The 22026-nt window shown below is 40.7% G+C and overlaps 2 protein-coding genes across 2 annotated transcripts in view; one reads left to right on the top strand and one right to left on the bottom strand.

Moving 5' to 3' along the window:
• NT5DC1 (5'-nucleotidase domain containing 1) overlaps positions 1-22026 on the bottom strand; it is a 422920-nt gene that overhangs the window by 312949 nt on the left and 87945 nt on the right. The gene's annotated exons all lie outside the window — the stretch shown is intronic.
• Positions 12002-22026, top strand: part of COL10A1 (collagen type X alpha 1 chain) — a 30682-nt gene continuing 20657 nt past the window's right edge. Inside the window, exon 1 of the mRNA XM_075340035.1 lies at positions 12002-12155. Within this exon, the coding sequence (XP_075196150.1) occupies positions 12014-12155 (142 nt within the window). The 5' untranslated portion in view covers positions 12002-12013. The remainder of the gene's footprint in view (positions 12156-22026) is intronic.

The following is a 22026-nucleotide window of genomic DNA, read 5'->3' on the forward strand; positions in this document are numbered from 1 at the left end:
GACTGTATGCAGGATTTCTTTGCCCCCCCAAACAAAAAAATTACATGGGCTTCGCCATATTTTTGTATGTTAGCCGGGTGCAGCAGGCAGGTACGGGCTGCCCCCAGCTGCCTATTTGTACCCGGCTTGGAACCAAAAATATAGGGAAGCCCTTTTTTTTTTAATTATTTCATGAATTTCATGAAATAATTAAAAAAAAAAATGATGTGAGCTTTGCCTAATTTTTGTGTCTAGCCGGGTACAACTAGCCAGCTGGGGATTGGAATCCACAGTGCAGGGTGCCCATGCTTTCTGTGCACCCCCGCTGCGAATTGCAGTCCGTAGCCACCCGAGAAAATGGCGCTTTCATAGAAGCGCCATCTTCTGGCGCTGTATCCAACTCCTCCAGCTGCCCTGATGTCGGGTGGCTCGCTGGGTAATAATGGGGTTAGGGCTAGCTTTATATTATCAGCTGGCCCTAAGCCCGAAATTCATGGTATCACGCCAATATTAGACATGGCCACCATGAATTTCTAGTAAAGATAAAAAAAAAACACAACACAGAAAAATATTTTTATTAGAAATAAAACACAACACAATTAGTGACTCCATCTTTATTGAAATAAAGAGCCCCCCTCCGCAGTTATCCTGGGTCAAGGGTCCCGCTCCGTCCAATCCGGATCCAATATCATCTGATCGGTTTGCTGGAAGGCAAAGCAATTAGATGATGTGTCAGCTTCAAGTGCCTGAATCACATCACACATCAGCTGATTGCATAAAAGCTGTTTATACAATCAGATGATGCATCGGTGCAAAAAAAAAAAAAAAAGAATACTCACTTATGTGCTGATTACCAGCAGTTCCTGGAGCGAGTCTGATCCCGTCCGATCGCTGCAGGAGCTGCCGGTAATCAGGGATGAAGTCTCCTGACGCCATCCGCTGATAGGTTAAACCGGCCGGGCGCTGGCGTCACCCCGAGACTTACGATCAGCTGATGCGTCAGGTGACTGCATCAGGTGATCCATCGCCAGGTCCTGCAGGCATACGTACCCGGGGAGACTGCATACAGCCGGAGCGGCGGTACCGGGAGAGTAGCTGGCAGCGGGCATGGCACCGGGAGTCTGCAGACAGGTATGACTTTTTTTTTTCTACTGTTCCCTTTTGATTTCGCAGCTGCCTCCACCTCCCGCCCAGACATGGCGCCGCACGGGAGCTGACATGGTGCAGCACGGCAGCAGACATGCACAGGACTGGAGGTGGAAGCGGCGGTGACGGTACCGGGAGGATTCACGCTTCTGTATTTACTGACAGAAGGAATCCTCTTCCTGTACATGTCACTATACTACCCACCTCCTGCGTTTATAGCTGCGTTTTTGGTCTTAGAAACGCACCAAAACGCACCAAAACGCAGCTATAATAACAATTTGCATTTCTCATTGCGTCTTTCAACATCCCATTGCACTCAATGGGTGAAAAACGCGGTGAAAAACGCAGGAATAATTGACATGCTGCGTTTTTGTGGTCAACACAAAAACGCAGCTGAAAAAAAAACGCTGTGTGCAGACAGCAAAAATGAAAACTCATAGACTTTGCTGGGGGAAGCAAAGTCATGCAGTTTTCTGGGCAAAAACGCACCCGAAAAACGCGCAAAAACGCAGCGAAAAACGCACTGTGTGAACTTACCCTTACATTGTGAATGAGGCTGAAGATTATATGTTCTAATAAGCAGGATCCTCTCCTTTTTCTTGACTATTATCAAAGTTTGTTTTGTAACAGCTTATCTTTGTCTGTTATTGTCATATACAAACATTTCAGCACATGGGGTGTGGCGTGACTGCAAGGATTAATCTACAGTGCCTACAAGTTGTATTCAACCCCCTGCAGATTTAGCAGGTTTACACATTCGGAATTAACTTGGCATTGTGACATTTGGACTGTAGATCAGCCTGGAAGTGTGAAATGCACTGTAGCAAAAAAGAATGTTATTTCTTTTTTTATTTTTTTTTTTAAATTGTGAAAAGTTTAGTCAGAGGGTCATTTATTATTCAACCCCTCAAACCACAAGAATTCTATTTGGTTCCCCTAAAGTATTAAGAAGTATTTCAGGCACAAAGAACAATGAGCTTCACATGTTTGGATTAATTATCTCTTTTTCCAGCCTTTTCTGACTAATTAAGACCCTCCACAAACTTGTGAACAGCACTCATACTTGGTCAACATGGGAAAGACAAAGGAGCATTCCAAGGCCATCAGAGACAAGATCGTGGAGGGTCACAAGGCTGGCAAGGGGTACAAAACCCTTTCCAAGGAGTTGGGCCTACCTGTCTCCACTCTTGGGAGCATCATCCGGAAGTGGAAGGCTTATGGAACTACTGTTAGCCTTCCACGGCCTGGACAGCCTTTGAAAGTTTCCACCCGTGCCGAGGCCAGGCTTGTCCGAAGAGTCAAGGCTAACCCAAGGGCAACAAGGAAGGAGCTCCGGGAAGATCTCATGGCAGTGGGGACATTGGTTTCAGTCAATACCATAAGTAACGTACTCCACCGCAATGGTCTCCGTTCCAGACGAGCCCGTAAGGTACCTTTAATTTCAAAGCGTCATGTCAAGGCTCGTCTACAGTTTGCTCATGATCACTTGGAGGACTCTGAGACAGACTGGTTCAAGGTTCTCTGGTCTGATGAGACCAAGATTGAGATCTTTGGTGCCAACCACACACGTGACATTTGGAGACTGGATGGCACTGTATACGACCCCAAGAATACCATCCCTACAGTCAAGCATGGTGGTGGCAGCATCATGCTGTGGGGCTGTTTGTCAGCCAAGGGGCGTGGCCATCTGGTCCGCATCCATGGGAAGATGGATAGCACGGCATACCTGGAGATCTTGGCCAAGAACCTTCGCTCCTCCATCAACGATCTTAAGATGGGTCGTCATTTCATCTTCCAACAAGACAACGACCCAAAGCACACAGCCAAGAAAACCAAGGCCTGGTTCAAGAGGGAAAAAATCAAGGTGTTGCCGTGGCCTAGTCAGTCTCCTGACCTTAACCCAATTGAAAACTTGTGGAAGGAGTTCAAGATTAAAGTCCACATGAGACACCCAAAGAACCTAGATAACTTGGAGAAGATCTGCATGGAGGAGTGGGTCAAGATAACTCCAGAGACCTGTGCCGGCCTGATCAGGTCTTATAAAAGACGATTATTAGCTGTAATTGCAAACAAGGGTTATTCCACAAAATATTAAACCTAGGGGTTGAATAATAATTGACCCACACTTTTATGTTGAAAATGTATTAAAATTTAACTGAGCAACATAACTTGTTGGTTTGTAAGATTTATGCATCTGTTAATAAATCCTGCTCTTGTTTGAAGTTTGCAGGCTCTAACTTATTTGCATCTTATCAAACCTGCTAAATCTGCAGGGGGTTGAATACTACTTGTAGACACTGTATTTCCTTACCCTCAGTAACCTTCTTATAAGCTGCCAAGTGAGCATTAATCACACTCAAACATAGTCCACAAACCCCAGATACACAACACGCTGCCAGCACTCATCAAACGGTGTGATGAGTCCCCAAAATATATACTGTTGTACAACAATCAAAAGGCTACACTCTCTGAAAGGATATGGATTCTTTAGAGCACACAAGGACCAACATATTAAAAAATATGGTGCTTACAAGAAAAGGTATATAAAAGGAGAAAAATATGGCGACACACAAACAATAGTTATATATATAAAAAAAGGAAAATAAAAATGTCTGAACTTGAGGGTAGGAAAGGTTTATGGATCACAATCAGCTTAGGCTGACTCTACATGTGAACCTATTGCCATTGTTTAACCAATTTTCTATATGCCTGTCCCTGGACTCAAGTTACCAGGATAGCCTATATTGTATTATGGAAATCGCAGGTCTAACTGGACCATAGACAAATAAAGAGGCGAGTACTTTGAATATTAAATGCCTTGTTTTATTCAACCCCTCCCTATAGTCAATAGGAGATGTCCAGTTTGACTAAAAAGGGCATTTACTACCCCCCCCCATTCCTTGAGTCTGGGTTCTTGCTGGCTTTCTGACCTGCAAGGCCATAAGAGTTCCTAGATGTTATGGCCATTTGATTAATGTTAATCATGTAAATGGCTGACTTAATCTAATGTTATACTATTGACATACATTATTTTAAGGTTATTTAGTCTTTAAATATGTTGGGTTTTATTAGAAAAAAACATATGTATAACATTAGATAACAGCAACAACATGTGCTGGAGATTGGAAATTGATGCATAGCGTAGAGGAAGAAACTTATTTTGTATTTGGATGGCAGGTGTTGGCAGGCTCACCTTACAAAGTCATAGACATTAATACAAATGTTCTGAGAGATTCCCTTTACTGTTTTAGTTTACAAAATTAATCTACATAAAAATATTTGCAAATGCATTGTTTACAGGGGTTTTGCACTGCAATAGTTTGATGACCTATCCTTTGGATAACCGTTTCTTTGTACCAATTTCATATCGATGACCTGTCCAAGCAGCTGCTATAATCTTCAGCAAAGGCTGGATGTAAACAGTATATTTAGCAAAGCACCACCACACCATCACAATTTTAATTGTTACAGCCGGGTAAGGCAAACCCAACTCCTATTTCAATAATAATGTGACAAACTGTGTCTGTCTTTCTACGGAGATGGAATTTACAATGCGTGTGAATACAGCGATGGAATTTACCATTGTGTGAATGCAGGCTGAAGATTTTAAATCGAAACTGGTTTATTCCTTTTTCTGTTCTTATATAAAGAACAATACATTATACATTACATATTAGTAGATACTGTAGATAAAAAAATAGATATGTTCAAAGAATAAAGAGTAACTATTGCTTTAGGAAATGTTTGACATGTTAGAAATTTTGATCTGTGGAGATTTGGGTGCTCGTAGACCTACTTAAATGAAGTGGTGGAAAGCTCATGAATTTGTAAATCACATACCCTGCTTCTTTAAGGAGAGCCACATAAAACCAAGCACAGTCCTCACCTGAATTCAGCATTCTCAACACTAGAGATGAGCCACCCCCCTAGAGTTCAAGTTCGGTTCGTAGAACGGAGGCTCCGTTCGGCGAACGTTCGACGAACCCCTTCGAACCCCATTGAAAACAATGGCAAGCAAACACAAACACATAAAATCACATTATACATGTACACATACAGTTAATAAACATTGCCATTACACTTACAGGTCCCCGCGAAGCATCCTGCACTCTGTCTCCCTTCGCTTTTCCTTCCGATAATCGATGCATCCTCCCGGTAACCAGCACTGATGATAGGACCTTCCGTGACGTCAAAATAGCATGTGACCAGTTACGTGTGTATTATCTCATTGGCTACAGACTGGTCACATGGCTAGACATCATGCTAGGTCCTGTCAGTGAATCTCTCCGGTACGCGGTGCTCATTTGTGCATCTCCGTGTACCGGCGAAATGCTCTGGCACATGGTCGGTTTCCCCGTTCCTGCATGTGGGCACTCTTCACAGAGTCAGCCCACATACAAGGACTGGCTGCCACAGCCGGTGAATTGTGGCACCGGGAATAGTAACCGCCTGTCAGATTACTTTAGCAACGGTGGCAGCAGGGACGTCACCGCTTACAGCCCGCAGCCTCTGCTCCCTCTCACTGAGTGATTAGATTGCACGGGGAGCAGTAGCGTCTTCTTCCCATGCAGTGCTGTCTGATGTACCAGAGCTGCATGGGTTGAAGGAGAAAGAAGACAGAAGACTAGGATCGTGGAGGAATGAGAGGGAGTAATAAACATGGAGTCTCTAAGTGTGTCTGTGTATTTATTTCTATTAAAGTATTTTTTCTCTGTGTGGCGTCTTTTTTTTTAACCCTTTATTGGAGATTCTTAATGGCCGGGTCAAACTTGCCTGACATTAGGAATCTCTGGCTTAATACTAGCTAGTAAAACAAAGCTAGTATTAACCTATTATTACCCAGCAAGCCACCCGGCTTCAGGGCTGCTGGAAGAGTTGGACACAGCGCCAGATGATGACGCTTCTATGAAAGCGCCATTTTCTGGGGCGGCTGCGGACTGCAATTCACAGCAGAGGGGCCCAGAAAGCTCGGGCCAACCTGTGCTCCGGATTCCAAGTCCCAGCTTCCTAGTTGTACCTGACTGGACACAAAAATGGGGCGAAGCCCATGTCGATATTTTTTTAATTATTTAATGAAATTCATGAAATAATTAAAAAAAGGGCTTCCCTATTTTTTAGTTCCCAGCTGGGTACAAATAGGCAGCTGGGGGTTGGGGGCAGCCGTACCTGCCTGCTGTACCTGGCTAGCATACAAAAATATGGCAAAGCCCACGTCATTTTTTGGGGGGGCAAAAAACTCTTGCATACAGTCCTGGAAGGACTATGCTGAGCCTTGTAGTTCTGCAGCTGCTGTCTGCTTTCCTGCATACACTAGTGAATGGAGCATGGTGAGCCTTGTAGTTCTACAGCTGCTGTCTGCTCTCCTGCATACACTAGTGAATGGAGCATGCTGAGCCTTGTAGTTCTGCAGCTTCTGTCTGCTCTCTTCCATACAGACAGACAGCAGACAGCAGCTGCAGAACTACAAGGCTCAGCATACTTCATCCAGAACTGAGAGGATTTTCACCAGCACATGAATCCAGGCAACTTGTATCTTTAAAAATGAAGATTCTTTATTCACATATTATTAAAAAGTCCATGCTGTGGTAGTCAAGCCCATGTTAGAGAAAACGCGTTTCGAACATCCAGTTCTTATTCAGTCTCTCTCTCTTTGAGAGACTGAATAAGAACTGGATGTTCGAAACGCGTCCTCTCTAACATGGGCTTGACTACCACAGCATGGACTTTTTAATAATATGTGAATAAAGAATCTTCATTTTTAAAGATACAAGTTGCCTGGATTCATGTGCTGGTGAAAATCCTCTCTTTTCTACATGGACTAGCTCAACTGCTTTCCTCCGTGCACAATCCAGGACTTTTTGGCTTCCATTATATAGGTGAGCTGGGCAACCTTTTACTTCATCCAGAACTGTATGCAGTAGTTCTTTGCCCCCTCAAAAAATTACGTGTGCTTCGCCATGTTTTTGTATGCTAGCCAGGTACAGCAGGCAGCTACGAGCTGCCCCCAACCCCCAGCTGCCTATTTGTACCCAGCTGGGAACCAAAAATATAGGGAAGCCTTTTTTTTTTTTTTTAATTATTTCATGAATTTCATGAAATAATTTAAAAAAAATATGACGTGGGCTTAGCCCAATTTTTGTGTCCAGCCAGGTACAACTAGGCAGCTGGGGATTGGAATCCGCAGCGCAGGGTGCCCAAGCTTTCTTGGCACCCCTGTTGTGAATTGCAGCTGCCCCAGAAAATGGCGCTTTCATAGAAGCACCATCACCATCAGAGAGGAGAGAGAGAGGAGAGAGAGAGAAGAGAGAGAGAGAAGGGAGAGAGGAGAGAAGAGAGAGGAGAGAGAAGAGAGAGAGAAGACAGAGAGAAGAGAAAGGAGAGAGAGGGAGAAAGAGAAAAAGAGAGTGAAAGAGAGAGAAAGAGAGAGAAAGAGAGAGAACAAGAGAGAGAGGGAACAAGAGAGAGAGAACAAGAGAGAAAGGAGAGAGCAATGCAGCCTCATTCTGTGAACTGCTCTGATTTTAGAGGTGTGGCCCGCGGCTCACAGCTGATGTCCAGCTCCTCCCCTCAGTGCATAATTAAATAAAATTATAATTATAAATAAATAATAATTATAATTTAAAATTAAAAATAAATTAAATTCTTTACCGGGGCGGCCGGGACTTGATCTCGTGAACTAATGCTCCCTAGGCAGTATCTCTAACCACTGCCTCTAATGAGAAACATAGGAAGATTTGGTTATCTTGACCTCTGCATTGCAGATTGAAGTCTCCGGTGACATCGCGGCTCACTTCAGGTGCTGCGTGGAGAGGACACAGAGCGCTCGTGTTCTACGGGGCTCCCTGTCATCTTCATGTAGCAGAGCTGACAGTCTCGTGTGGATTACTTTGGACCTGGATCGTTGTTGGGGATTAATAAAGAGGTAAATGAGGTGTTTTTTTGTCTTTTATTCCAAATAAAGGATTTTTCGCTGTGTGTGTTTCTTTACTTTCACTTACAGGTTAATTATGGAAGGTGTCTCGGGGAGATGCTTGTCATGATTAACCCCGTTATTACCTCAATTGCCACTGCACCAGGGCAATTCAGGATGAGCTAGGTGTAGTCCCGGGACTGCCGCATCTAATGGATGCAGCAATTCCGGGTGGCTGCTGGATGATATTGTTAGGGTGGTGGACTCCCCATAACCTGGCGCTCCCCATCTGGTATCAAAATTGGGGGGAACCGCATTTTTTTAAAATTATTTATTTATTTTACTACACGATATAGACCCGCCCACCAGCGGCTGTGATTGGTTGCAGTGAGACAGCTGTCACTCATCGTGGGAGCGTGTTTGACTGCAACCAATCATGGGTGCCGGTGGGCGGGGAAGGCATGGAATACCTGATTGAATAATGAAGCGGCAGCCATTTTCAAATGAGGAAAAGCTGCCGGAGATTTCTGACAGCCATGCAGTGAAACGCCCGTGATCGGTGAGTAGGAAAGAGAGAGGGATTTTGCTGGGGATGCAGGACGCATGGAGATACACAACGTGCGCACGTACTTACTGTGAAAAGCCAAGCTTTTGGTGATCGAACCATTCTTGAACTTAACTCGAACTGCCGAACTTTAAGCAAATCGTTCGAGTTCGTCGAACGACTCGAACAACCCCCAAAATCACTCGAACATGAAATTGGCGAACCGTTCGAATCGAACATCGCTCAACTCTACTCAACACCTGGGCACCTATAGGTCAAAACTATGAAAATGTCAAAAGCTTTTTGAAATGGCAGCTTCCTTTAACATATGCAAAGAAGGAGTGCACAACTTGTGGCCTGGGATACTCTTCTGTGTGGTTGTCAACTATCTGCGTAGTGTCCGGTCACATTTATTTTTCATGTCATAGACATGAATAGTGGTGTACAACACAGTTAGGAAATGGTGTGCTGTGTGGACATTTCTGGAGCAGCCATATGTTGACAGAAAGGGGGAGTTCAGACTCTGGTAGCACAGAGAGAAATAGATGAGGTGAAAAAGTGGCCACGCAAGTGTTTTGCTATATTCATTGTATTTTATTGAAGAAGGAAAACACTCAACTGTTTTTGTGTCTGGCATAGACTACAAAATAGAGCTGAATGCATGGTTTCTTAATTTCTGGATTGCAACCCCATGAGAAGGGTGTTTCTTTCTTCCTGATAGGTGGGAGCCCTATAAATGTAATTACCTCCTAATAAATATTTATGGCACATACTCTGAATTTGAAGTATATGCCTCAGAAGGTAATACTTTGGTAACATTGCAGTCAATGTAATTAATTTGATCTGACAACATGGCCCTTGGACTCAAGCATGTTGTGCACTCCCGCTTTAACCCCTTTTTTCCCATTTTGTTGTTTTTTTTCCTCTCCTTCTTCCGAGACCTGTAACTTTTTTATTTTTCCGTCAATCTTGCCATATAAGGGTTTGTTTTTTGTGTGACAACTTGTACTTTTAAATGGAACCATAAGTTTTACCATATAGATTACTGAAAAACGGCAAAAAAATTTCAAGTGTGGAAAAACTGCAAAAAAAGTACGATCGCACAATAGTTTTTGGGATATTTTATTCACCATGTTCACTATATAAAACTGATGTCTTGGTGTGATGTCTCAGATCGGTACAAGTTTGTAGACACCAAACATGTATAGGTTTACTTTTATCTAAGGGGTTAAATCTTTGAATCTCGACCTGACATTTTTAATGGTACTATTCTTACGAAGATGCTACGTTTTATCGCGTGTTATAACATTTTGTGCAAAATTTGCAGCGACCAAAAAATGTAATTCTGCAGTTTGGAATGTTCTTGCCGCTACGCCGTTTACAGATCAAATTAATTGATTTTACATTTTGATAGAAAAGGCGTTTCTGAACGCGGCGATACCAAATCTGTATATATTTTTTATTTTTTTAACCCTTTAATTTTCAATGGGCCAAATGGGGGGTGATTTGAACTTTTAGGTGTTTTTATTTTTTTAAAACTTTTTTGTTAACTTTTTTTTTATTTTAATAACCCCCTTAGGGGACTATAACGATTAGCAGTCTGATCGCTCTTCCATTTCTCCAGATCACAGCTACACAGCTAAGATCTGGAGAAAAGCTGCTTTAGTCTCACTGTCTGCCGGCAGTGAAAGAAAGTGACTCATGATAGCTACAGGAGTCATCACATGACTCTGTAATACCATGGCAACCACCGGAAGTCACGTGATCAAATCACATGACTTCCGATGGGGGTGGGTAAGTTATGCTTATGGCGTTGTGCTGATACATCTTGTTTTCAGAATTTGAGATGTAAGGGTATGTTCACACCTGGCATCTTTATTTACCACAAAGATGCAGCATTTATGTGCCAAAAAAACGCACTAAAACCGCATTTTTACCGCATTTTTCCCAGTGCATTTTTTTAAGTCAAATCTATTAACTGGAAGTGCTCAAAAACACTGGAAAATGCTAAAAGAATTCCCATGCTGCATCTTCAAAAACGCAGCCAAGATGCAGCCAACAAAAAATGCCAAATGTGGACAGCAAAATCAAAATCTCATAGACTTTGATGGGAGAAGGAAATGCATGCATTTTGGTGCATTTTTGTGACCTCAAAAACGCACCAAAAACACAGCAAAAGATGCCCTGTGTGAACTTAGCCTAAGGGGTGGAACGCGATTCCACTCGCGCCTGGTAGGCACACATGTCAGTTATTGAAATCAGCTGCTATGTGCGCAGATCACCACGGACTGCACACGGCAGGCAGTGGGGATTAACCTCACATGATCCATGACATACCCAGTATGTTATGTGTCGTGAAGAGGTTAAAGGGTAAAGCAATTAATTTATCATTTGAAAATAAACCTGATATAAACGAGCAGAAAATATGTCCCAACGTGTAGTGATCAGAAGCGATATTGTTTTGGCCTGATGAAAATTTTTTAGCCTAATCAAACCCAGCGTCTGACTTGTTGCTATGTGCATAAATATTTGTAGCAATGTATGCAAACTAAAACATTTGTATCAAATTAATGTCACTTTCAAAACTATGATTAAGAATTTTGTTAGTGTGTTTTGCAAACATGATCTTTCAAGAACTCCTTTTACAGAATGAAGCATTTGTGTTTTTGGCTGAAACACCTTGATTACCAGTTAGGAACCAATTTCACATTAAACATGACTAATACCACAACAATGGTTGAAATTGGCCCGACTGCACATTCCTGCACTTAGGAACTATCTGAATAATTAGCGCTCTCCTCTCTGAAGGAGGAGCTTAATTTATGCAGATTGTAAGATTTGCATAAAAGTATAAATAAATTAATTTAGCAGTGAGCACAAAAGGACATACTTTCTTCACAAGCTTGGGAATGTAACTGAGTGAACGATTATTACAATACTGCTAAGGATATTTTTACCTTAAAATGTGCCATCTTTTAAAATTGGGACGAGAGAGGAACTTCTAAATATAGTCTGTAGAAACTAAAAGCAGACAGCAGCGAATATATTCAGAACTCATTACGGCAGCATATAAACCCAGGTAATGTTATATGGCTTGCTTCTTTTTATATGTTTTCTTTTCTAACTCAATTTTTTTTTAGTCAGAACATATAAAACAAACTTCAGGGAACTGTCAGTTATTGGTCTGCACTTTACTGAAATTTCAGTACAGTAATAGACTCTTTTATTTATGCTTCATTTAGTCATACTTTTCCTTTCCAAACACCACACAGGAGCTATGTTTGCAACGAATTATGCAAGCCACACTCTCTGAAATATCGGGAGTACATATAAGGTTGTGGCAATACCACTTTGTAAGTTTGAAACATTTATTTCCTATCAGCAAATAGAATGAAAGTGTCTTTCTTTTCCTTGTACAGAATAAGCCTGGCAATATGAATTTAGAAAACAGCATCTTCTTGCTCTTGCTGATTCCAAATTTTGTCTCCACATCTGGTTATTTTCCTGAAAGACATCCAAAGCAAGCCAACGTAAAAGGACCACCACCTTTCCTACCATTCAATGCAAAAAGTCAAGGTAAGATATATTTGATTCCATGGGCGTTTTAGATTGAACTGTGGAGCAGATACCTTTCTCAGGTATTTGTTTTACCAGTAACGCAGCCTGGAAATTCCCATGTAGCTACTGATTAGTTTATTCTTATAATGAATACTATATGATGTATAAAGAGCTTACAGAAATGTTCCCTATAAATAGTTAAAATATTAATATTTAATTTTGGTGGTTTCAGACTCTAAAATATTGAAAGATTTACTCAAAATCATATGCAGCAAAATGCAGTACACAAAGGCATAAAATGTAAAGATTGTAGTTCGTCCCAATTATATTCATATTGACATTTTAATTGTGATCTTTATTTTGACAAATGTGTTTTGGGAATGATTGTGTGGAATTACTAATGCATAAGTAATACAGGATCATCTCCTGCACTTAGTGCCGTCTTCCTCACTGATTGAACAAGATGTCCTTTTCACAAAATGTCTACTGATGGAGGTAGAAATAAAACAGAGAACCTGTGGCCGAAGAGGTGCAATAGGGTCTTACCCGGTATATGAGAGGAGAGGAGGTGAAGGAATGTACTCACCTGTAGGGGTTGTGAAAGGTCACAACACCTGGAAGAACATCAAAAAGTGGAGATAGCTGCAGCACCGGGAGAATCAGGCAGATAGGAACATCAAGGGAACACCGTTTTTTCTCGCCGCGCTTGTCACCACTCCAGAGACGGAAATTAAAACATCGAATTGCTATTTTTGTCCTGAAGAAGGGGGCTGTGACCCCAGAAACGCGTTGACCTGTATACAGGTTTCTTAATAAAGACTTGGATGTATTAATTTCCGCCTCTGGAGTGGTGACAAGCGCGGCGAGAAAAAATGGTTTTCCCTTGATGTTCCTATCTACTGATGGAAGTAGAGGAGATTAGCATGCACACAGCTATAATGTTAAGGCATCAATGAACAGATGATAAATAACCCTTGTAGCAATCTGGAGGGAATCACCGCACTCTTCTTTCAATAAGCAAAATCTTTAATTGTAGATGTGATACATACAAAATAGGTGAAGGTGACAGGGAACAACATTTCAAACAATCTGTCTTGGTAATACTGTCCCTTAGACAAACGACCCGTGCCTAAGCCTCACTTAGGCACGGGAGTGCCAGCAGTTATTTACGTTTGTCTAAGCAAAACTGTGACCAAGACCAATTAGATTGAAATGTTGTTCCCTGTCGCCGTCACCTACTACTATGTATGTACCACGTCTACAATTAAACACTTCACATATTGAAATAAGAGTGTGCGCTCAGTATTTTATTTATAGTTATAACGTGTTCTGGCGGGTTTTTTCATTACAAAACATGCTGGCTTATTGTTATGATATTCCAACAAGCCCAGATCAGCAGGATCCTACAGCCAGAATCCACCAGGCTATCTCCCTTCAATTTTAAAAGTAGGCAGATCTAAATAGAAAAATGTATTAAACTTGGGCAGCAATTACGAGACAAATCTGTTTTAAATACTTTTCCAAAGCAGAAGATGGCACTAACACTGCTCAAATTGCCATTTATTTTACACTGACCAGACAATCTGGTACTCAATCAGCAGCTAAACAAAGTCTTCTGTGGTTCTCAACCTTCTAGTGACCATCCATAACAAGCAGAAGTCCAGAAGGTAAAACGGGGCAGTCAGCACTCATGTAAAATCATGCATTTAATTTCTTTTTTGGGGTCTCAAATTACACCAGAGAATATAGAGACTGAATAGCTATAGGTCTGTGTATTCCCTGACGTGACGTGATGACTTCTGCCAGATCTGTTTTAACCTTATATACTCACACATACAGTACTGTGTAAACATTTCAAGGAAGCATGGGTTAAATAAACAAGAATTCTTTACAAATAAAGGAAGCATTATTCTGTGGATGTAGACTTGTGCAAATCCTTCTGTCTCCTGTTGTAATTCCAGACAGACTCAATGATGTTGAGATCAGGGCTCTGTGAGGCCATATCAACACTTCCATATGGCTAACTGTTCTACATTACACTGAAGATAGTTCTTAATGACAATGGCTGCATGTTTGGAGTCATAGTCTTTTACATTTGGGCCAGACACCTCTGTGATGAGGGTCTCAGCTGCAGAAAAATGGCAAAAGGTGCTATGGGCTGAGTTAAAATTAACATTATTTGGCTGTAACAAAAGACAATTTGTTCACTGCAAGGCTGGAGAACGGTTCAAGAAGTATTAGAGATTTGGTGTCCTCAACACTGGAATTTTCAAAGAGATACATATCCATCAATAAATTTTATTAGCGAGGCATCTGATTGGCTGTATGTTTGGAGCCATTGTACGTCTGCAGAATAAATTTGGAGCCAAAGTCATTAAGAACTAATTGCAGCTTAAACAAGAAGTCATAGATTTGAAGCAATTGCTCCCACAGAGTCCTGGTTTCAAAATCATCACATTTGTCTGGTAATACATAAAGAAACAGAAGGACTTCCAAAAGCCTATACCACAGAAGATCTGTGATTGTTCTCCAAGTTGTTTGGAACAACCTCCTTGCAGATTTCCATCAAAAACTGTGTGTACATGTACCTAGATGGATTGATGCTGTACGCAAAGGGTGGTTACACTAAATATTGGTTTAGTTTAGATTTTTCTTTTGTTTATTCATTTTCCATTTTCTTAATAGATAAATAAAGTAACACTTCTATTGATAAAAACATTTTTACCTTGCAACATTTTTTTTTATATCTAAAACTTTTGTAACCAATTGTGTGCCAAAAAATGAGTTTAACTATATAAGTTTACAAGTGATAACTATGTAACATTGCACAAAAGCATTATAAAGCAGAAGGTTATGTATAATAAGCCAAGCCTATATGCAAAAATAGCCAAATTCCTGAAATTGATAAAAAAAATACAATCGTTATTAATTAATATATTAACCCCTTAATGACCATGGGCTGTAACATTACGTCCCAAGACTATTAGATGTAATCACCGGCAGCTGCTGCGGGCAGCCGTCGGCGATTCTTGCACGTCAGCTGATTTAAACAGCTGACACCTGTGCCTCACAGGCATAGGTGGATCCGCGATCCACTCGCGCCTGGTAACCTCTTAAATCGAACTGTCAAAATGTGACAAAGCGATTTAAATGCCTGCTGCGGTAAATCTTCACTCACCCAGCCCCTTCGGCGGCGCTGTGACATGATCACTGTGAGCCGATGGTTGCCATGGTAGCACAGGGTCATGTGATGACTCCTGTAGCTCACATGACTCATGTGATGACTCCTGTTTCACCCAGCCGAGTGCTGCTTGTAACAAGAGGTGAGTATTTCTGGTGATCACAGCTGTGTAGCTGTGATCAACAGAGATGAATGAGCGATCAGACTGCTGATCCTTATAATCCCCTAGGATGACTAGTAAAATAAAAAGAAAAAGTAAAAAAAAAGTTTTAAAAAATTAAAAAAAAAAAAAAAAAGTTTGGGAGGATTGCAATTTTTAAATGAACATCCTTCCCAGGATATTATATATCCTTCAAGCCCTCCCAATTATGGTCCCTTCATCATTCTTTAAAAGCCTCACATCAATCCAAACTAAATTCATCTGGGGAGACAAACCAACACGAATTAGCAGAAAGATCCTGCACCGCTCCAAGACGGCTGGAGGGACCGCACTTCCTAATTTCAAATCATATTACTTAGCCACTCATCTTTCCAGAATTCTGGACTGGTATAGGAACGGTGAGATGAAGGCCTGGGTAGGAGTGGAACAATACTTCACAGATGTATATTTACCGGGCATTTCATGGGTGGGTTCTAGCAGAGTAAAACATCTGAGAGATCACCCCACAATCGGGGATACTTTGGCATGTTGCGATAATTCATTCATTAGATCATACATATTCCCCCAATCGTCGTCGTCGTCATATTCCCCCAATCGGTTTTGGGAAATCCGCTTTTTCCGTGGAAGACTGGATTTTCCGGTCAATCATGAGAAAGGGCTATCACAGAGTACTACACTTTGGTAGTGGAAACGCCTGGCCAACAAAGGACCAACTTATGAGCTCTAAACTCCCCGTGCCCTCGATGTATGGAGAGCCAACCAATTGACACATTTCTTGAAATCCCTTCCTCCAAGATCCCATTTTTCTAACTCTTTGACACCTTTTGAAAAGGAATGTACAGTTATGGCCAAAAGTTTTGAGAATGACACCAAAATTAAATTTTCACATGATTTGTTTGTCTGGTTTTTAATTGTGTTTGTCTGATGTTTACATCACATACAGAAATATAATTACAATCATATTATGAGTACCAAAAGGTTATATTGACAGTTAGAATGAGTTAATGCAGCAAGTCAATATTTGCAGTGTTGACCCTTCTTCTTCAGGACCTCTGCAATTCTCCCTGGCATGCTCTCAATCAACTTCTGGATCAAATCCTGACTGATAGCTGTCCATTTTTGCATAAGCAATGCTTGCATTTTGCCAGAATTTGTTGGTTTTTGTTTGTCCACCCGTCTCTTGATGATTGCCCACAAGTTCTCAATGGGATTAAGATCTGGGGAGTTTCCTGGCCATGGACCCAAAATCTCTATGTTTTGTTCCATGAGCCATTTAGTGATCACCTTTGCTTTATGGCAAGGTGCTCCATCATGCTGGAAAAGGCATTGCTGGGCGCCAAACTGCTCTTGGACAGTTGGGAGAAGTTGCTCTTGGAGGACATTCTGGTACCATTCTTTATTCATGGCTGTGTTTTTAGGCAAGACTGTGAGTGAGCCGATTCCCTTGGCTGAGAAGCAACCCCACACATGAATCGTTTCAGGATGCTTAACAGTTGGCATGAGACAAGACTGGTGGTAGCGCTCACCTCTTCTTCTCCTAATAAGCTGTTTTCCAGATGTCCCAAACAATCGAAAAGGGGATTCATCTGAGAAAATGACTTTACCCCAGTCCTCAGCAGTTCAATCCCTGTACCTTTTGCAGAATATCAGTCGGTCCCTGATGTTTTTTCTGGAGAGAAGTGGCTTCTTTGCTGCCCTCCTTGAAACCAGGCCTTGCTCAAGCAGTCTCCGCCTCACTGTGCGTGCAGAAGCATTCACACCAGCCTGCTGCCATTGCTGAGCTAGCTCGGCACTGCTTGTAGTCCGATCCCGCAGCTGAAACAGTTTTAAGATACGGTCCTGGCGTTTGCTGGTCCTTCTTGGGCACCCAGGAGCCTTTTTGGCAACAATGGAAGCTCTCTCCTTGAAGTTCTTGATGATGCGATAGATTGTTGACTGAGGTGCAATCTTTGTAGCTGTGATACTCTTCCCTGTTAGGCCATTTTTGTGCAGAGCAATGATGGCTGCACGTGTTTCTTTAGAGATAACCATGGTTAACTGAAGAGAAACAATGATACGAAGCACCAGCCTCCTTTTAAAGTGTCCAGTGGTGTTATTCTTACTTAATCATGACTGATTGATCGCCAGCCCTGTCCTCATCAACACCCACACCTGTGTTAATGGAACAATCACTAAAACAATGTTAGCTGCTCCTTTTAAGGCAGGAATGCAATGATGTTGAAATGTGTTTTGGGGGTTGAAGTTCATTTTCATTTTCTTAGCCAATATTGACTTTGCAAGTAATTGCTGTTAAGCTGATCACTCTTTATGACATTCTGGAGTGTATGCAAATTGCCATTAGAAAAACTTAAGCAGTAGACTTTGTAAAAATTAATATTTGTAGCATTCTCAAAACTTTTGGCCATGACTGTATGAGCACGGGTCCCATTAGACATACCTTTCTATGGCATATAATCTTATTAACACACCCACTGGGAACACTAAAACCAAATTTCAATCACAATGGGAGGACGATCTTCAAATCCAGTTTTCTGAGGCCCAATGGGAAAAGATATGTTCTCTGACCCATCGATCCTCTATCTTGTCCCGTGATCAGGAAGCGAGTTTTAAGTTGCTCACCAGATGGTACAGAGTTCCTACTAGACTGCACTCAATCTTCCCAGAAGTGAGCCCACTCTGTTGGAGATTTGATGAGGAGGATGGTAGTCTGATGCATATTTTCTGGTCATGTAGGCGCCTTGCCCCGTTTTGGGACAATGCACAAACAGTTATACATAAAGTTACTAGCTTGACCACCGCTCTGGATCCGGCCCTTGTCCTTTTACATCATTGTAACATCTCAACGAAAAAGTACAAGAATTCCTTACTACGGAACTTAATCACGGCAGCCAGAGCTTGCATACCTCTCTTGTGGAAAAAAGATAACCCTCCTACGATGGCAATGTGGTTCGCCAGGATAAACGAGACGATGTTGCTCGAAAACCTCACTTCCATAATTCACAACTCTCAAGACCGGTTTGTTAGAACCTGGTATAACTGGACAGAGTTTAAGGGATCTGATGATTACATTTCACTGTTGGAGACAGGTTGAATTTGCACTGTCAGTGTCTGGAAACTCCCCCCCCCCAATCCCCCTCCATCCTGACAAATTTACCTACCCTTTTTGACCCCAACCCTCCCACCTTTTTCGTCTCTGACGTTCTTTTCTCTCTTTTTCTTTCTTGTTCATGTTTTAATCAGTATCTTCTATTCTGCCAACTCACACTTGAATTACGGCCCCGGTTTTGTTCACTCTTCTAAGGTGGCCTTGTTATATAGTATAAAAAGGTTTTATGTTGATCCTCCGACAGTAGTTGGTTACAGTTCTCATCGTTGTTTATACAGTCTTGAGTTTAGTATCTCAATATCTCAGTATCTCAATATCTCAGTATATATTTTAGGAATTGATCTGCTGACAATTCCTCAATACAATGCTTGTGTTCTGACATTGTGCTTTACTCTGTACAATACGGTTTTCCTGTGTTATTGATAATGTTAATAAAAGTTAAATTTATAAAAGAAAAAAATAAATAAATAAAAGTTGAAATCACCCCCTATTTGCTCCATTGAAAATGAAAGGGAAAAAAATACACATATTTGATATCGCTACATTCAGAAATGCCCAATCTATCAAAATATTAAATCAATTAATCTGATGAGTAAACGGCGTAGCGGCAAGAAAAATTCAAAATGCCAAAATTGCGTTTTTTGGTTGCCGCAAATTTTGCACAAAATGTAATAACTAGCGATCAGAACGTAGTATCTGCACAAAAATGGTATTACTAAAAACGTTAGCTTGAGACGCAAAAAATAAGCCATCACTGGGCCATAGATCCCGAAAAATGAGTACGCTAGGGGTCGCGGAAAATGGTGCAAAAGATGCGCCACTTTTTTCTGTGGGTTCACCCATCACTATTCAGGATTTTATGGCAGCCATATTTGTTTAATACTGATACATCACTTTATGTGATAATACCTTTGGAATGCTTATACACTGATGAGCAAAAGGGTAACAATGACTTGAACTTTTGACATTCAGGCTCCATACCTCACCATCCACTACAGCTTTGCTTGTGAGACTACTATCATTTCATAGACAATATCTTGGCCATTTCATACATAAATTTGACTTGCAACTATTTAGCATAGGTTTAGTTGAGCAGATTATTGTTATTTCACTGCATTGTTAATATTTTGCTCCTAAAAATCTAAATTTAAATTTTTATTATTTTGCTAGTATTTTGTACAATGTGCAATACAGGATAATATTGTGGTACTATTTTGTAAATAGTACCATAATATTGTGCTAGAATTTTGTAAATCTCTTTTGGTTTTCAACACTGCCTAAATCCTTCTGGGCATGCTATCGAGCAGATTCAAGCATTTCTTGACTGAAATCTGATCCCAGGTCTCTTTTGCATACTATCTCCTTTGTATCTTTGATACATACTAGTCGACTCACTTTGGTATAAATACAGCTTTTCCTTCAACTACCCACAAGTGTTCGATTGGGTTGAGGTCTGAGGACTGTGGGGGGCAATCCAGCAACTTTACTTCATTGTCATTGAACCATTTCTTCTCCAATCTTGACGTATGCTTCAGTTTGTTGTCCTGCTAGAACACTGTCGTTCATACTCATATTACTTGAGTGTATGAAGTAACTTGTCTTGTAGGATACTCAGCATTGAGACCACTATCGATCCTGGTCAAGTATCCAACGCTTTTGGTTGTGAAATGACCCAATATCATCAGGCTTCCTCCACCAAACTTCACAGTTCATTCAACTTCTAGATCCATTAACCCCTTTTTCCCTGGTTTCTTCCAGGATCATTTGAACCCATCAGAACCTAGTCAATTAACTTTTGTGTCATCGCTCCAAATCACCCTTTTTCAATGCTCTACTGTACACTTTTCAGACGTTTTTTGGCAACTCAGACGGACGCTTCTTATGATGGTATTGAAGTCGAAGCTTCTTCACCTTTTTTGGGCCATCATTCCCAACTTGTGTAATGTGCATGGCACGGTGCTTGCATAGATGTCTGTAATCTCACTATTATGAAGCATATGAACCACCTCCACTGCCGTGTTTGTCGCGCCAGAACTGACAGACCTTGTGATTAGCTCCCATTTTTTGCCTGAACGTCCACCTCTTGGCTTTTGAATTGATGGATGGATTTTATTTTATATTCTTCCAACTATCATTGAAGTTATATAACGCAGATTGGCAATATACTTGTCTGAGATACCACTATCGAGTTAGATGATGCGGTTTCTCTTTTCTTGGGAAACCTTTTTCATGGCTGCTCCTCAATTCGAACCAGTGACCTTTTATTTGGAAATCAACCAAATAACACACTGAGCTATTAGGGAATATGAGAACAGGTTGTAATTTCCAGTATGCAGGAAGAAAAAGATTTTTCCACCACCATGAACAAGATAGTAACATGACAAGACTCTGCATAACTAATCATAAGCTAAATAATTGCAAGTCAAATTTATGTATGAGTTAGCCAAGATGATTGTTAATAATATGAAGGTAGTCTCATGCTGAGAGCTGTAGTGGATGGTAAGATATGGAGCCTGAAAGTCTAAAATTCAAAACATTGTTACCCTTTGGAACATCAGTGTATATATATATATACACAAGTGATTGTGAAATTGTTTTTGTTTGTGTGACACTTTGTACTTTAAGTTAGTTGGAAACTTATGTTTTATGTTTATTTATAAAAATAACTCTTTTTATAAAAATTTTGCTAAATTAGCAATTTTCAAAGCTTTAATTTTTATACTCTTAAACAAGATATTTATAGTACGCAAAAAACAAACAAAAAAAACAAAAACAAAAAACATTTCCCACAAGTCTACTTTACACATACATAATTTTTCGCACATACTTTTATTTTATTAGGTTGTTAAAAGGCTTAAAAATTAAGCAGCAATTTTTCTTTTTTTTACATAGATCTTTCTATTCATTTTTAAGTGATTTTGAAAGTTTCAAGTTGGGAAAAACTAAAAAGTAATGTCATATTATGTACACCTCTCAAAATAGTCAAAACCGCTGTCAAGAAATTTGTTAACCATTCAAGGATTTTACAGGAATTAATGTAAAATTGATTTTTTTTTTTAAACTAAAATGTTATTTTAGCCCCATATTTGTAATTTTTACAAGGAGGAGAAACCGTACCCAACAATTTATTAAACATTTTCTCTCAAACGTGACAATACCCCATTTGTGGTCAAAAAGTAGTGCTTTGGCACATGGTATGGCAGTGAAAGTGCAGCAGAAACCTTTACAAGTAAGCCTATTTTAGAAAATAGACCCCTTATGGAATTCTTTCTAGGTCTGTGGTATTTTAAACCCACAGAGGAAGTTTTTCAAATGAGGTCTATTTTGTGGGTGTTTCTGCTGTTTTGGTACCTCATTGGTGCTGCATATGCGACAAAGAGGTTTTGCTGACTAGCTTTATAGGACAACATTCTGCAGAACAGAATATCTTTGGTGACAAGTA

Source organism: Anomaloglossus baeobatrachus, chromosome 3, assembly GCF_048569485.1.
Source record: "Anomaloglossus baeobatrachus isolate aAnoBae1 chromosome 3, aAnoBae1.hap1, whole genome shotgun sequence".
Taxonomy (NCBI): Eukaryota; Metazoa; Chordata; class Amphibia; order Anura; family Aromobatidae; genus Anomaloglossus; species Anomaloglossus baeobatrachus.